Genomic DNA, 16,789 nt, shown 5'->3' on the forward strand with positions numbered 1-16,789 from the left:
TTCAGTTGCCCGGATGTACATGTACAGACATATATACGGACAGCAGCAACGCTATATGCCCCAACATAAACGTGTGGGGACATAATAAAGCAGTAATAAACAAATACTAACTCTTCAATGTCGGAGTCCCCAGACATCTCTTCCCAGCCTTCTTCAATCAACTCTTCAAACTGAAAAATATACATACTGGTATATTACACACTGTACAAAACCAAGATTCTCTGGTTGAATACTTCCCATTTCTCCAATTAAACTTACTAAAAACTGCCACTTAAAAAATCAGGAAATAAAATTAACATGAGAGATCTCCAATCTAGAGTACTTAAAGTCGTACGAATGACATATCCAACTTTCTTACCTTTTTACTAGCACTAACATTAAAGTTATTATTTTTAGATTTGTGAGCTTTTCTGCGAGGTTTTGCCGATGGTTTTATGATAACAGTTTTCTGCTGTGTAGCCTTGTTGGTTTTCAGTCTATTTATAGCTCTCTCCTCCTCCAACTCTCTCTTTAACCTGAAATGCAAGTGCTAGGTAAGAAATAACTCTAATCATTGGTAAGTTTTTAGGGCATATCCAAAGAAGTTTAAGTAATTTAGAAATTTCCAGTTTAGACCAAAGGTGTCATTCTAGACACTTTTTCTGTGAGCAGTAATCTGCCTCTTGTTTACCCTTACAGTCTCAAAGAATTCTTTTATCATTATCATAATTAAAGTCAAGGTCAAACTAAAAAAAACTAGAACTGTCACAGGAGTGACTCATACCCCCACCATACGGTCTTGTCACAGAAGAATGGCAACCATAAGGAATCTTAAAAATACTTTGGAGTACTTCATCCTGGGCTTCCACATATAAGTAATACTAGTATAATACTAGTATAGTAATACTAGTAAATATAATAAATCTCTAATATTAGAGATACACTAAAAGTGAATACAAAAAAGTGTCTTACTGACCCATGTTACCACGGAAAAATGTTTTTACTTTTTACATAGGACTTATAATAAAAAAAGTTAGAAAAATACCTAAAATATTGAAAATCTAAAAATAGGATTTCTAAAAATAGACTTATTCCTGGAATTTAAGGGGAAGAAACTCAGTACAAAGGTTAAAAAAGGTTACTTCCCTTTGGCTCTAAGCCAATCAGAATGAGATATAGTGAAAATACATCAAAATTAACCTTAAATTCTAGGTAAAAGGGGACACAATTCAAGAAAAATAGTGTCAGAATTATGCACCTTGTGTCATATGATGTGGGTGATGAGGTGGAACATCTGTTTTAAGTCTGAATCAAATCCATTCAGTAGTAATTGAGATATAGTGAAAATACATCAAAATTAACCTTAAATTCTAAGTAAAAAGGGGCATAATTCATGAAAAATTGGTGTCAGAGTAATGCACCTTGTGTCACATGATGTGGGTGATGAGGTGGAACATCTATTTTAAGTTTGAATCAAATCCATTTTGTAATAATTGAGATATAGTGAAAATACATCAAAATCAACCTTAAATTTAAAGTAAAAGGGGACATAATTCATAAACAATTTATGTCAGAGTTAAGCACCTTATGTCACATCATCTGGGTGATGAGGTGGAACAACTATTTTAAGTTTGAATCAAATCCATTTAGTAATAACTGAGATATAGTGAAAATACAACAAAATTAACCTTAAATTCTAAGTAAAAGGGGACATAATTCATGAAAACTTGGTGTCAGAGTTATGCACCTTGTGTCACACGATGTGGGCACATGATGTGGGTGATGAGGTGGAACATCTATTATAAGTTTGAATCAAATCCATTCAGTAGTAACTGAGATAAAGTGAAAATACATCAAAATCAACCTTAAATTCTAAGTAAAAAGGGGCATAATTCATAAAAAAAATTGGTGTCAGAGTTATGCACCTTATGTCACATGATGTGGGTGATGAGGTGGAACATCTATTTTAAGTTTGAATCAAATCCATTTAGTAATAACTGAGATATAGTGAAAATACAACAAAATTAACCTTAAATTCTAAGTAAAAGGGGACATAATTCATGAAAACTTGGTGTCAAGAGTTATGCACCTTGTGTCACATGATGTGGGTGATAAGGTGGAACATGTATTTTAAGTTTGAATCAAATCCATTTGGTAATAACTGAGATAATAGATTTCGGGACGCGACGGGACGGGACGCGACGGGACGCGACAAAACTGACTCCTATATACCCCCCTCAAACATGTTTGGTGGGGGTATAAATACATGTTCAGATTTACTTAACCTCATAAAATAGTGTAGATATGTAAGCAATTTTTTTTTAATTTTTATTTTTCATGGAAATTGTGTCATAATAAAGTAAACTGTCTCTAAAATTCTTTTCTGACAGAAAATAAATCTCTTTTTTCCAGATGAAAAAAAAAATTAATAGGAAGAGGGCTTCATTTTAGGGTTGGTTGGGTGAACCTAAACACATATTTTTTGACTGGCCTAATCATTTTTTTCATCAAAAAGGGTCAACAGCTCTTTTGAATCATTACTGTAGTAACTGTCTTTTCCATGCTTTCTCCTAAATCAGAACGGCTGGATCTGATACCATCTTTTTTTTTCAAATATCAAATGTATGTGTGTTACACTTTAAGTACTGACAGTCAGTTGACCAGTGTTCCTGGATAGTGTACCAGTACAAGTTGATATCATCTGTAATCCACATGTAACTGACAATGTCTCCACATTACACCAACCCTGAATATCAAACATGTGACCTCTGAACTTACAGTGTCATTTGCTCTACCTACTGAGCTACTCTGGCAAGATGAGACAGTAAAACAGAAGTAAACAAGAGCACCGCCTTGCGGGTGCTGACGCTCATCTGATTTTTTTGTGTAATAGAAATATTGTCCTACCCATGATTTTCTCAGTCTAAAAAGGGCCATCATTCTTGCAAAAAGCAGGATAGAGTTATGTTTCTTGATGTACAGTGTCCACTTATGATGGTGAAAAACTGTTGCAAGTTTTAAAGCAATAGCTTTGATAGTTTATGAGAAAAGTTGACTTAAACATAATACTCAACCAAGAAAATGATTTTCTAAGTCCAAAAGGGGCAATAATTATTGCAAAAAGCAGGATGGAGTTATGTTGCTTGTTGTACAGGGTCAGCTTATGATGGTGAACAAGTGTTGCAAGTTTCAAAGCAATAGCTTTGATAGTTTAAGAGAAAAACTTGACCTAAACATAAAACTTAACCAAGAAATCTGTTATTTTCTAAGTCCAAAAGGGGCCATAAATCTTGCAAAAAGCAGGACAGAGTTATGTTTCTTGCTATACAGGGTCAACTTATGATGGTGAACAAGTGTTGCAAGTTTTAAAGCAATAGCTTTGATAGTTTAGGATAAAAGCTGACCTAAACATAAAACTTAACCAAGAAAACTGATTTTCTAAGTCCAAAAGGGGCCATAAATCTTGCAAAAAGCAGGACAGAGTTATGTTTCTTGCTATACAGGGTCAACTTATGATGGTGAACAAGTGTTGCAAGTTTTAAAGCAATAGCTTTGATAGTTTAGGATAAAAGCTGACTTAAACATAAAACTTAACCAAGAAAACTGATTTTCTAAGTCCAAAAGGGGCAATAAATCTTGCAAAAAGCAAGATGGAGTTATGTTTCTTGATGTACAGGGTCTGCTTATGATGGTGAACAAGTATTCCAAGTTTCAAAGCAATAGCTTTGATAGTTTAGGAGAAAAGTTGACCTAAACATAAAACTTAACCAAGAAATCTGATATTTTCTAAGTACATAAGGGGCCATAAATCTTGCAAAAAGCAAGATGGAGTTATGTTTCTTGCTATACAGGGTCAGCTTATGATGGTGAACAAGTATTCCAAGTTTCAAAGCAATAGCTTTGATAGTTTAGGAGAAAAGCTGACCTAAACATAAAACTTAACCAGGCAACGCCGACGCCGACGCCGACGCCGACGCCGACAACCGCTCAAGTGATGACAATAACTCATCATTTTTTTTCAAAAAATCAGATGAGCTAAAAACATGTACTGTAAAATCATCTATATTCATGGGGGACTCATTTTTGTGTATTCCATAGTTGCATCAGTCCATGAAAATTAATCAAGGAAATAGCTGTAGCAAAACCATGAAATTTCATGCCCATGAAATTATTTCATGGGATATATTACCTTTGTATATCCCGTCTGAGATCAGCTTGGTCCATTCTGTGCTGTGATGCTTCCTGTTTCAATTCCATTATTTCTTGCTTTAATAACCTAGGTGAGAAAAAATAACAAGACGACCATGATGGTCCTGAATCGCTCACCTCTTCCCACATGACCCAGTTTTGAGTATGACGTCGTTTTTTTCTATTATTTGACATAGTGACCTAGTTTTCGAGCTCATGTGACCCAGTTTTGAACTTGACCTAGATATTATCAAGATAAAAATTCTGACCAATTTTCATGAAGATCCATTGAAAAATATGGTCTTTAGAGAGGTCACAAGGTTTTTCTATTATTTGACCTATTGACCTAGTTTTCAAAGGTACATGACCCTGTTTTGAACTTTACCTAGATATCATCAAGGTGAACATTCTCACTAATTTTCATGAAGATCTTATGAAAAATATGGCCTCTAGAGAGGTCACAAGGTTTTTCTATTTTTATACCTACTGGCCTAGTTTTTGACCGCACGTGACCCAGTTTCGAAACTGACCTAGATATCATCAAGGTGAACATTCAGATCAATTTCCATGAAGATCCATTGAAAAATATGGCTTCTAGAGAGGTCAAAAGATTTTTCTAATTTTAGACCTACTGACCTAGTTTTTGTCGCAGTTGACCCAGTTTCAAACTTGACCTAGATATCATCAAGATGAACATTCAGACTAACTTTCATACAGGTCCCATGAAAAGTATGGCCTCTAGAGAGGTCACAAGGTTGTTTTCTTATTTGACCTACTGACCTAGTTTTTTAAGGCACGTGACCCAGTTTCAAACTTCACCTAGATATCATCAAGGTTTACATTCTGACCAATTTTCATGAAGATCCATTCAAGGGTATGGCCTCTAGAGAGGTCACAAGGTTTTTCTATTTCAAAACCTACTGACCTAGTTTTTGATCACAGTTGACCCAGTTTCAAACTTGACCTATATATCATCAAGATAAACATTCAGACCAACTTTCATACAGATCCCATGAAAAATATGGCCTCTAGAGAGGTCACATGTTTTTTCATTATCTGACCTACTGACCTAGTTTTTGACGGCACGTGACCCGCTTTCGAACTTGACCTAGATATCATCAAGATGAACATTCTGACCAATTTTTATGGAGATCCATTCAAAAGTATGGCCTCTAGAGAGGTCACAAGGTTTTTCTATTTTTAGACCTACTGACCTAGTTTTTAACTGCACATGACCCTGTTTCGAACTTGACCTAGATATCATCAAGATGAACATTCAGACCAACTTTCATACAGATCCCATGAAAAATATGGCCTTTAGAGGTTACAAGGGTTTTATATTATTTGACCTACTGACCTAGTTTTTGAAGGCACGTGACCCACTTTCGAACTTGACCTAGATATCATCAAGATGATCATTCAGACCAACTTTCATACAGATCCCATGAAAAATATGGCCTCTAGAGAGGTCACAAGGTTTTTCTATTATTTGACCTACTGACCTAGTTTTTGATGGCACGCGACCCACTTTCGAACTTGACCTAGATATCATCAAAGTCAACATTCTGATCAATTTTCATGAAGATCTCATGAAATATATGGCCTCTAGAGAGGTCACAAAGTTTTTCTATTTTTAGACCTACTGTCCTAGTTTTTGACCGCACGTGACCCAGTTTCGAACTTGACCTAGATATCATCAAGATGAACATTCAGACCAACTTTCATACAGATCCCATGAAAAATATAGCCTTTAGAGAGGTCACAAGGTTTTTCTATTATTTGACCTACTGACCTAGTTTTTGACGGCACGTGACCCAGTTTCGAACTTGACCTAGATATCATCAAGGTGAACGTTCTGATTAATTTTCATGAAGATCTTGTGAAATATATGGCCTCTAGAGAGGTCACAATGTTTTTCTATTTTTAGACCTACTGACCCAGATTTTGAAGGCACGTGACCCAGTTTCGAACTTGACCTAGATATCATCAAGGTGAACATTCTGACCAATTTTCATGAAGATCTTGTGAAATATATGGCCTCTAGAGAGGTCACAAGGTTTTTCTATTTCAAAACCTACTGACCTAGTTTTTATCAGCACGTGACCCAGTTTTGAACTTGACCTAGATATCATCAAGGTGAACATTCTGACCAACTTTCATAAAGATCCCATGAAAAATGTGACCTCTAGAGTGGTCACAAGCAAAAGTTTATGGACTGACCCATGCACGGATGGAGGACAGACACCGCGCGATCACAAAAACTCACCTTGTCAATTTGTGACAGGTGAGCTAAAAAAATTTACATCTTAATTTTGTTAATGTATCCACCTGCTAATGGAAATGTTTCAAAATAATGCATTAACTCAATGCAAACAGTAGCTGTACCTGTCTTTAACTTACATAGTGTGTACTTAAGAGACAGACCAAGTTCAGAAAGAGAGACGCAGAGAATAGTCCTGATTTGCTGGTCGTACGTCGCACGCTATTTTACACATAGGCGATTTCGAGATACATGTTGATGTGTATGCAGCTATTTAAATTATGAGTAACTGACGTCCATGTATGTTTTTACTACAGTGATTATAAGATTTAAATTACATTTTTCCCCGTTTCATTTTTAGAGAATTTATAATCATAAAATACATAAAAAATCGAATTATCATCAACAAAAATGACGAAAAATGTAACGTTACGCGTAACAAGATGTTAGTACGGCAGTCGGTTTTTGGACGATAAATCTGTCAATTTTAAAGATATCTGGACAAAATAACCAGCACACGACATTGAATTTTGCCGCGCATCATTCCATGAGTTTATTTAACGTCATTTCCGTATTTACTCGCTTTAACAAAACCTTGACGGCTTTTCCTACAAGCGTTACGCTCGTCATCCTGGTGCGTATTTATTCAATTATACTGTAATAATTTATGGGAAAAAATACCAAAACTTATACTATCATAAAATGCATACATTAACAATTATGTACATTTTTAAATCAATAATCATTAACAAGTATTAAACGACTACGGTATATTTTAAAAAATTATACTGAAAATGTTACGTCAAAAAGTCCATTTCAAAAGTGAGTTTCCCCATTTTATGCGAGTTATTATTGAAAGTTGGCATTGATCTTTATAGATGGCTAAAAGTGCATTGTATGAACTTTCTAAAGATATCTGACTTATCTTGTTAGTATAAAACTTTCATGAACCATCATTCTGTGAAAATATTACATCGTTTACAGTAAAGCTGCAAATATTAGATTGCATAACGTTACGTCGTATAATTTCACTTTGCTGTACATAAAAACGCAACGTTTTTGATGATTTTATTAGCTCGATTTCCATTTAATAACTTTAAAGTATTTGGTTCATTTTACAAATTTGTGACGCATATTATAGATCTTTATTATCTTTCTTCTATATTTTCAGTATCTTCGAAATAATTTATTCTGAACATTGTGTCTAGAAGTAAACTTAAAGTATGAACGTCTCATCTATGATCATTTGAACAAATCACTTTTACATTTAAATCTAAGGTCCAGTCCAAAAAAATAATGTTCTGTAAGAAAATTGTACTGGACCTATAAAGAAAAAGAAAATTGCATGGCAAGCATCATTTTATTTGATGTGCCACGAAAATGGAAGTATTTTTAAATTACTTTCTCAACGAATTTATATTACATATTCCTACAGACCTACCATCTATGAACTAATCAAATGTTCTGTTTCTTGTTTAGTTTTTCATAAAAACCAGTGTTTTAAGTGGTAATTTACATGAATGCATTACATTCCAGGCATTGTAATACCGTGATAAAATTAAGGCGATCAGTTAGCCTACGAAGTTTAAATAAATAAAAGTAATACTTTTTATCTACACTTAAGTTAGGACAATTTCATTTTGCATTTTCGCTCGGAGTCGATTTTACATGATTTTATCATATCATATCATATCATATCATATACGCATATGTATTTATGTATCATAATTATACAGCTTTCAAAAGTAGAACAGTCACTCTTGGATACTTTTCTAATATAATAAATCAAAGAGGGGAAAATATACTTTTATGTTCTAATGAGCACACAAAAAGAATAAAAATCATTAGGCACAGTCATGGTGTCTTAATTGATAAATTTCAAATGAAAAGAAGTCTGCTTCTTCCACAGTCCTTCACTCACATGGTCACACAATAACTGCTCCCTCGCTCCCTTACGTAGGTCATTTTGCTGTTTTTTGATGTTATACAGCAGTAATTCGGTCAAAAATATGCTTCCGCAGTGTAGCGAGGTCGTAAAGATCCCTAATAAATGGAGTTTTTTTTTTCATTTTAGCACATTTGCGCGTAATCCCGGGAAAAAAAGATACCTTTCATTATTGTTTTTTTTTTTTCTTTTTGATTTTTTATTACTCTAAAAACGAAAGTACGGTGTTTATTCTGCGGATCGCTTTCTGAAATGCGGCAATATGAGGGTACTTATCTTCAGTTGACTTGTATTCCACTGCAAACTTATCAACACCCTTTTTTCTTTTTCGTTTTCTTAAAGCATATTCATGAATGTCTTTTTGGAAATAGGTCTATAACGGAGTGAAAAACTAGAAACTGTATCAAAAAAGGACCTGAAGCAGCTAAATTGTATATTAAATTTCATTCGTAAGTATATAACCTAGATTAAAGTATGTTTTGACATACTTATCTTTATATATATCATTCCATTGTTGTATATTTCGTTTGCTAATATAAAATTCGAAAAAGTTCGTACACAGCTTAGTGTCCGAATTTTAACTATAGCCGTCCAATTTTTAGTGTTTCGTTTTTTTTCGCTCTATTTTTTCCGAATAAATGTGCAAATTGTGTATTATTTACTGTGGTAATAATAATCGGTATAAATGAATATACATAACAAATAATGAAACGCAACATTCAGTCGACCATTCAATCCATCCGCGTGTCTTTTTGCAGTCGAATAGCCGATGAGTATCATGAATTCATGACCAGTTGGTAATTATTTACTCGATCATTCATTTAGTTAGCCTGAAAGATTTGTTTCTTCAGTATGTCCGTTTATCTGTCTGTATTACTAGAGATTATGTCAGTCAGTATCTATACATAGTTGATATACAAATGTTATAAATTTTGTCAATGATTAGTTACTCTATCTTATTGATATTTACACAAATGAAGTGTGATACCCCCTCCCCACATCCCCCACCCCACCCTTGTCTGAGCATTGCGGAGAGGTGAGAGTGGTACCGCCAAAAGAAAAAACAAGAGGACCATGATGGTCCTGAATCGCTCACCTCTTCCCACATGATCCAGTTTTGAGTATGACGTCGTTTTTTCTATTATTTGACATAGTGACCTAGTTTTTGAGCTCATGTGACCCAGTTTTGAACTTGACCTAGATATTATCAAGATAAAAATTCTGACCAATTTTCATGAAGATCCATTGAAAAATATGGTCTCTAGAGAGGTCACAAGGTTTTTCTATTATTTGACCTATTGACCTAGTTTTTTAAGGCACGTGACCCAGTTTCAAACTTGACCTAGATATCATCAAGGTGAACATTCTGACCAATTTTCATGAAGATCCATTCAAGGGTATGGCCTCTAGAGAGGTCACAAGGTTTTTCTATTTCAAGACCTACTGACCTAGTTTTTGATCGCAGTTGACCCAGTTTCAAACTTGACCTAGATATCATCAAGATAAACATTCAGACCAACTTTCATAAAGATCCCATGAAAAATATGGCCTCTAGAGAGGTCACAACGTTTTTTCATTACTTGACCTACTGACCTACTTTTTGATGGCACGTGACCCACTTTCGAACTTGACCTAGATATCATCAAGATGAACATTCTGACCAATTTTTATGGAGATCCATTCACAAGTATGGCCTCATTACTTGACCTACTGACCTAGTTTTTGACGGTCCGTGACCCACTTTCGAATTTGACCTAGATATCATCAAGATGATCATTCAGACCAACTTTCATACAGATCCCATGGAAAATATGGCCTCTAGAGAGGTCACAAGGTTTTTCTATTATTTGACCTACTGACCTAGCTTTTGATGGCACGTGACCCACTTTCGAACTTGATTTAGATATCATCAAGGTAAACGTTCTGATTAATTTTCATGAAGATCTTGTGAAATATATGGCCTCTAGAAAGGTCACAAGGTTTTTCTATTTTTAGACCTACTGACCTAGTTTTTGAAGGCACGTGACCCACTTTCGAACCTGACCTAGATATCATCAAGGTGAACATTCTGACCCATTTTCATGAAGATCTCTTGAAATATATGGCCTCTAGAGAGGTCACAAGGTTTTTCTATTTTTAGACCTACTGACCTAGTTTTTGACCGCACGTGACCCAGTTTCGATCTTGACCTAGATATCATCAAGATGAACATTCAGACCAACTTTCATAAAGATCCCATGAAAAATATGGCCTCTAGAGAGGTCACAAGGTTTTTCTATTATTTGACCTACTGACCTAGTTTTTGAAGGCACGTTACCCAGTTTCGAACTTGACCTAGATATCATCAAGGTGAACGCTCTGACCAATTTTCATGAAGCTCTTGTGAAATATATGGCCTCTAGAGAGGTCACAAGGTTTTTCTATTTTTAGACCTACTGACCTAGTTTTTGACGGCACGTGACCCAGTTTCGAACTTGACCTAGATATCATCAAGGTGAACATTCTGACCAACTTTAATAAAGATCCCATGAAAAATGTGACCTCTAGAGTGGTCACAAGGAAAAGTTTACGGACGCACGGACGCACGCACGGACGACGGACGCCGCGCGATCACAAAAGCTCACCTTGTCACTTTGTGACAGGTGAGCTAAAAAGCACAGAAACAAACGGCCACTTGAACAGAAACGTGAACTGTGACTAGTATCAGATGTGAAGGTTCAAGGTTTTCCGCACAAATATAAAATATAAAAAGCTGATGTGACATTTTGATGCTTTACATGTATTTTGAATAGATATAAAGAAATCATCAAACTTTGATACTGAACTATGTTTTTTTCCTGCTTATAATACGCGGTCTTTAGTAAAGACAATAAACAAAATTTAATCGATAACGCCGTTATTTATTAAATTATTATGATAGTGCACACAATGTCTATAGATCTAGGTAAGTTTGTCCAAAGCGCTGAGATTATTAAACTTTTTTTTTTTTAACATTTTATTTCATTTTGAGCACGAAACATTTTTCATTTGTAGTGTCGCACATGATGTGAATAAAAAAGGTGTTATTTAAACGGTACTTAAGCTGGTTGAGAACTGGTTATAGGGCCTAAATAATTTCTTTATGAAATAATAACTTCCCAATCGTTGTTTAACGTAGGATAACACGTCTTTTGATTTCGTATGCATAAGAATATATGAGCCGCGCCACGTGAAAAAGAAACATAGTGCGGTTGCAACCAGCATGGATCCAGACCAGCCTGCGCATCAGGATCCATTCTGTTCGCTAACAGTTTCTCTAATTTCAATAGGCCTTGAAAGCGAAGAGTATGGATCCCGACCAGACTGAGCGGAGGTGCAGGCTGGTCTGGATCCATGCTGGTCACAAACGCACTATGCTGGTTTTCTCATGGCACAGTTCATACTGAGTGATATATTGTTTCGCATAAGAAGGAAAAATTAGAGTTATTCTATGATAAATCACACTTGCGAATTTGTTATTTCGATTCTAACGAGACATGCTATTATCAACAGTGTTAGAAAAAAATGGTAACTACGTTTTACGACCGTGCTACGCACCAGGATCGGATGACGTCACTGCACGCGCAGGATTATCGCAAAATAACCGTTGTCTGATTTTCTTCTATTTGTAGGGTTATTTGTTGGTCGTGTTAGAATTAAATTTTTGGTGTTGTTTTAGACAAAAGTCAGAGTACAAAACTGAATTTAGCATGAAAAAAGTTTTAAATCCACAGGACCTGTTATATTCTTAAATGCATAATTTTTTTCTAAAATTAACTGCTTTACGGTTTAATAAAATTTTTTTTTTTTTTTCAAATATTTTCGTGCGACAGCACTGCCTCTTTGTGGGTTATAATCATCCTGATCGCTGTTGATGCTAGGTTTGTTAACGTCCGGAGGTTGATATAAATGTTTGCGATCAACACGGTACAACATGATAAAATTAATTGCAGATTAAAATGCATATATAGTTAATTTGAAGAAACGGGCGGTAATAATTAATGATAAAAAACAATACTGATAATAACAATAACAATGTGTTCAAAGCAATAACTGTAAATTACGATACCATTAAAGAATATGCAGATTTATCTCAACGCATTTTTGCTATTTATTTTCTCAATTAGTAATTTGTACCTCAAACTGACGTTACGCATTTGTGCAAAATAGCGTGCGACGTACATGGTATGTTTATTCACTTGTTAAAAACCAGTGCAAATACATGAATTGGAAACGTAACTATTTGTGTTTTAAGCCAGGTAGTCTCTATTCACAGTTGGTCTGTGAGTGGATGTGTGACAGTACTATATTGTTCTGCCGGCACTCCTGCCTAGGACCGGGAACAGTTGTTGAGTTGGGTTCGGACAAAGAGTGATGACATTGTACCTATATCTCTAGTAAAGAGGCAAAATCAGTGTTCAGTCACACATCTTTTATTCAGATATAAAGTTCTAGCAGTTCCAAGTATAAAATATTCAGTAGTTTACAGAGTATTCATAAATTCCACATATCTCCAGAAGTTACTGTTCTATGACTATTATACAGTATGCTTATGTCAGGATAAATTGACATTTGTGGAGCCGATTTTTATGCATTTAACATAGGGGTTACTGTCTTCAGGGTGGAGGAAAGATTGACAAATGAGGAGCCGAAAAACGGGCCTTTTATAGTTTTAGCACAGCTCCGCATATGACAACGGTACGTGAACGGTACGTGACGTACGTGGAGATAGCTACTGTCCAATCGAAAACGACGTTACATAAAACGTACGGTGACACTGGAGCAACCGGAAGTAAACAATGTCGCGGAGCGAAAGACCGATATAAGCGAAGTATTTCTCGCATATCTTTCTAAATAACAGTATTCCGAGCGGATCACCGATATAGATTGATCAAGAACAGGTAGGGCTATCGATTAATACCGTGGTTTAGGTCTGACATAAAATACGCGCGCCGAAAACGTTGATGTAACTTCTGGTTCTATGCGATCAAAAATATACATGTACAAGTTTCAGGTTACTAATCGTGTTTAGATCAGCTGGACGGCCTAACAATATACATGTCAGATACTGAATAACTCACCTTTTTTCCTCAACAGCAGCATCTCTATCACCGCGGAGATCATTTATATCTCTCTCTAAACGTGCTACAATAACATCTTTATTCTGCACCTAAAAAACATAATCATATAACTGGCTTCAAATACACTTCAAGATCAAAGGCCTGAAGGGCCTGAGTTGGCTAATGATTGATGTACTGACAGTATAGTCTACCAGTTTCAGTTTGTTTTTAGTTTTTTTCTTAAAATTTCATAACACAGCTCGATATTTACTCAAAATATTATATCCGGATACGATTACACTTTTCTCCAGTTTCAACAATATATCTTACATATTGTGATGATACGAAGACATTTTGCAGCAATTGGCAGTATCTGACATTGAAGTTTACGGTTAAATTACCTCTTATTTAAATCTTTTCATAAAAAAGTTGTTTCGTTTCGTGAAAGCAGCCAAACATAGACGATCTACTTTCGATTTCAAAATCTTCAAGAAAATACAATTTAATGTTTCGCCTATTTGTTTATTTCTCGAAAAATAAGAATTAAAATCGTTTTTAATATCAGTATTAACTAAACAAACCAGTAAGAGCTTCTTCTTCCGATAATTTATCCGTTTACTGACTGCAAAATTCAACCCACGCAAAGTTTATAGAAATCATACGATGCGAGTTTACGTTCAATGTGGGAGAATTAAGGCTGATCGGCTATGTTACCTAACGCATCCAGACGATTCAGATTTTGTTTTTAAAAAACATTGTGTTCGTTTCTGTAATTTTATATACGTTTTTATACGCTTAGAAATTATTTTTGTTTGTTTGTTTTGGGTTTAACGCCGTTTTTTAACAGTATTTCAGTCATGTAACGGCGGGCAGTTAACCTAACCAGTCTTCCTGGATTCTGTACCAGTACAAACCTGTTCTCCGCAAGTAACTGCCAACTTCCCCACATGAATCAGAGGTGGAGGACTAATGATTTCAGACACAATGTCGTTTATCAAATAGTCACGGAGAACACACACCCCGCCCGAGGATCGAACTCACGACCCCGCGATCCGTAGACCAACGCTCTTACCTACTGAGCTAAGCGGGCGGGTTTAGAAATTATTAGACATGCGTATTTGTATTATTTTTATACGTAATTTACGCTAATACGCATCTTATCTGGAGCCCTGTACTATTTTTTGTCTTTCGCTGAATGTTACCCAAGCTTTGTAAGCCTGCGCAATTCTTTAAATGCACATTTATGCTTAATGAGTTACATTCGAGTATTGCACAATTACAAGTCATAAATATGACAGATTACATCGTATATTGGTCATAGCAAAGGGAATTGACACAACTTAACTTCATTCATGCAGTGAACTGTTTGAAGTTTGAGAAATCTAATGGAACTACATCCCTTCATGTGTTATTCGGTCCATTTAGAGAATCGCTGAACAGCAAGGACTCGTCAAATGGCTTTCAGCCTTTAGCCGACTCAAAAAGCTCTTATTTATAGTTTCCACCTTTAACCCATATGGGCGACTCCTCAACTAGACTTAGAAATTCTATGGGGATGATAGTGCAATTTACAGAATATGCTCCAATTCCAGAAGCTTCTCTGGTTCTTAAGTGTGTAGAGCAATCATATACGGGACTCTTATCTGAATGTTTGAAAATTCTACATGGAGAAGCGGGGACTCAAACTTGTATCCCCTAGTTTAGTAGTCCAACAGTGTTACCACTTGACCAATGCACCTGCTCTAAGGTGCTAGCTTCAAATATAACACCCTTCACCAAAGTTTCCATTTCAAAACAGTAATTATATATGTAAAATGCAGGGATATCTTGTAATTATATAGTATAATTACAGTATAGCTGTACTACAACATTTGCCTGTAATCATGGGAACTTCTAAACCAATTCACTCCATTTCCAGTGTGTCGCTCTTGCAAGAATATGTCTATTGGACTATACAATTATTTATTTAACACAAATTTTGCTCTCCTTTTTTTTGCCACCAGAAAAGATGCCTATGTTTCAATACATAAACATACTGTTTCCAAAGTAAGTATGATATTTAATGTTGAGAGATTATATTTCTGAACATATCCCTATGTGGAAGACCTAAAATCACTTCCCCTTACTTCTGTGGGTATGGGTTTGAAGAATATCAAAACGTCATCTCAAGAATACACCTAGCTAGATATCACCTAGTTTTATAACTCCCAAAACACAATGTGAAATTTCAATTCAATATCTGCATTAGTTTTGGAGAGAGTAACTTGCATGCAAAACTTTAACCAGGATTTTATAAGTCCAAAAGGGGGCATAATTTTGCTAAATACATGTTAGAGTTATGGGACTTGACCTAGTGAGGTTGGTAACTGACCTAAAAAAGGAAAAAATAAGTTTCAAAGCTATAAGCCTTTAAATGATAGCTGTATGTACTTGCATGCTAACAAAAACAGACACTACCTCTGACTTGAGAAGAACTATCTCTGACTTCTGTGTGGCCACACCCTCTAGATTTCTCTCAGTCTTCTTCTTTTCATAAATTCTCTCTATAACAACACAATCACTAGCTTTAGAATACAAATAAATCTTGACAACTTATCATTCTGAAGGCAGATCATGATTCTTAGATCAATATATTGATTCAGAAGTTGTAAGTCAAGGGGACTGAAACTTTAAATTTCAACATAAGTAGCAATTTCAGTTTTTGAAAACCTGTATACTGTAAAATCATAATTATTTATGGGGGACTTAATTTTACTAATATTCAGGCTGCAACGAACTATAAAATCAAATCAAAAATAACAAATAAAATTCACAATATAATCTTTAAAATGGAAACTGGGAAAACAAAAAAAGCAGATTTGGCTGCAACACAAATATTGTTCCAATGAAATTAAATAATTCAACAGTATATAATAAAGCATGTACTTCCTTTTTAAACACTATTAAATCATTAATATTCGTGGGTGACTAACTTTTGTGAACTTTGGGCTTATGTCAATCCACAGAATTAAATCGTAACAAAGAGGTAAACATTTACTTATTTCATCTTTAATATATGAAATCTATGAACTCAAGTCCCCATGACACAGCTGTTGTGGCTGGAAAATTTAAATGAAATCAGTACTCCCTTTTCAACTATTTACATTTTCACAAGAAATTAGCAAAACTTTGCTTCTGAGAGAGTAAATACTTAAAGTACATCACACCTTCTCTCTCTTGTTCTATGGTAACCTTGAGTTCATGAACAGTTGCTGCATCTTCACTCGCCTTCACACGTAGACTGTCTAACTCTTCCTCTAATGCCATCCTACAAATATAAAGGTGAGATAACTCCTGTCA

At 35.2% G+C, this 16,789-nt stretch overlaps 1 protein-coding gene across 5 annotated transcripts in view; it reads right to left on the bottom strand.

Moving 5' to 3' along the window:
• Positions 1-16,789, bottom strand: part of LOC123565530 (centlein-like) — an 81,463-nt gene that overhangs the window by 13,418 nt on the left and 51,256 nt on the right. For all 5 annotated transcript variants that reach the window (XM_053549307.1, XM_053549304.1, XM_053549305.1 and 2 more), the window contains 6 exons: positions 16,657-16,757; positions 15,908-15,993; positions 13,472-13,560; positions 4,169-4,255; positions 359-515; positions 112-170 (listed from right to left, as the gene is read on the bottom strand). In XM_053549307.1, the coding sequence (XP_053405282.1) occupies positions 112-170; positions 359-515; positions 4,169-4,255; positions 13,472-13,560; positions 15,908-15,993; positions 16,657-16,757 (579 nt within the window). The remainder of the gene's footprint in view (positions 1-111; positions 171-358; positions 516-4,168; positions 4,256-13,471; positions 13,561-15,907; positions 15,994-16,656; positions 16,758-16,789) is intronic.

This window comes from Mercenaria mercenaria, chromosome 8, assembly GCF_021730395.1.
Source record: "Mercenaria mercenaria strain notata chromosome 8, MADL_Memer_1, whole genome shotgun sequence".
Classification (NCBI taxonomy): domain Eukaryota; kingdom Metazoa; phylum Mollusca; class Bivalvia; order Venerida; family Veneridae; genus Mercenaria; species Mercenaria mercenaria.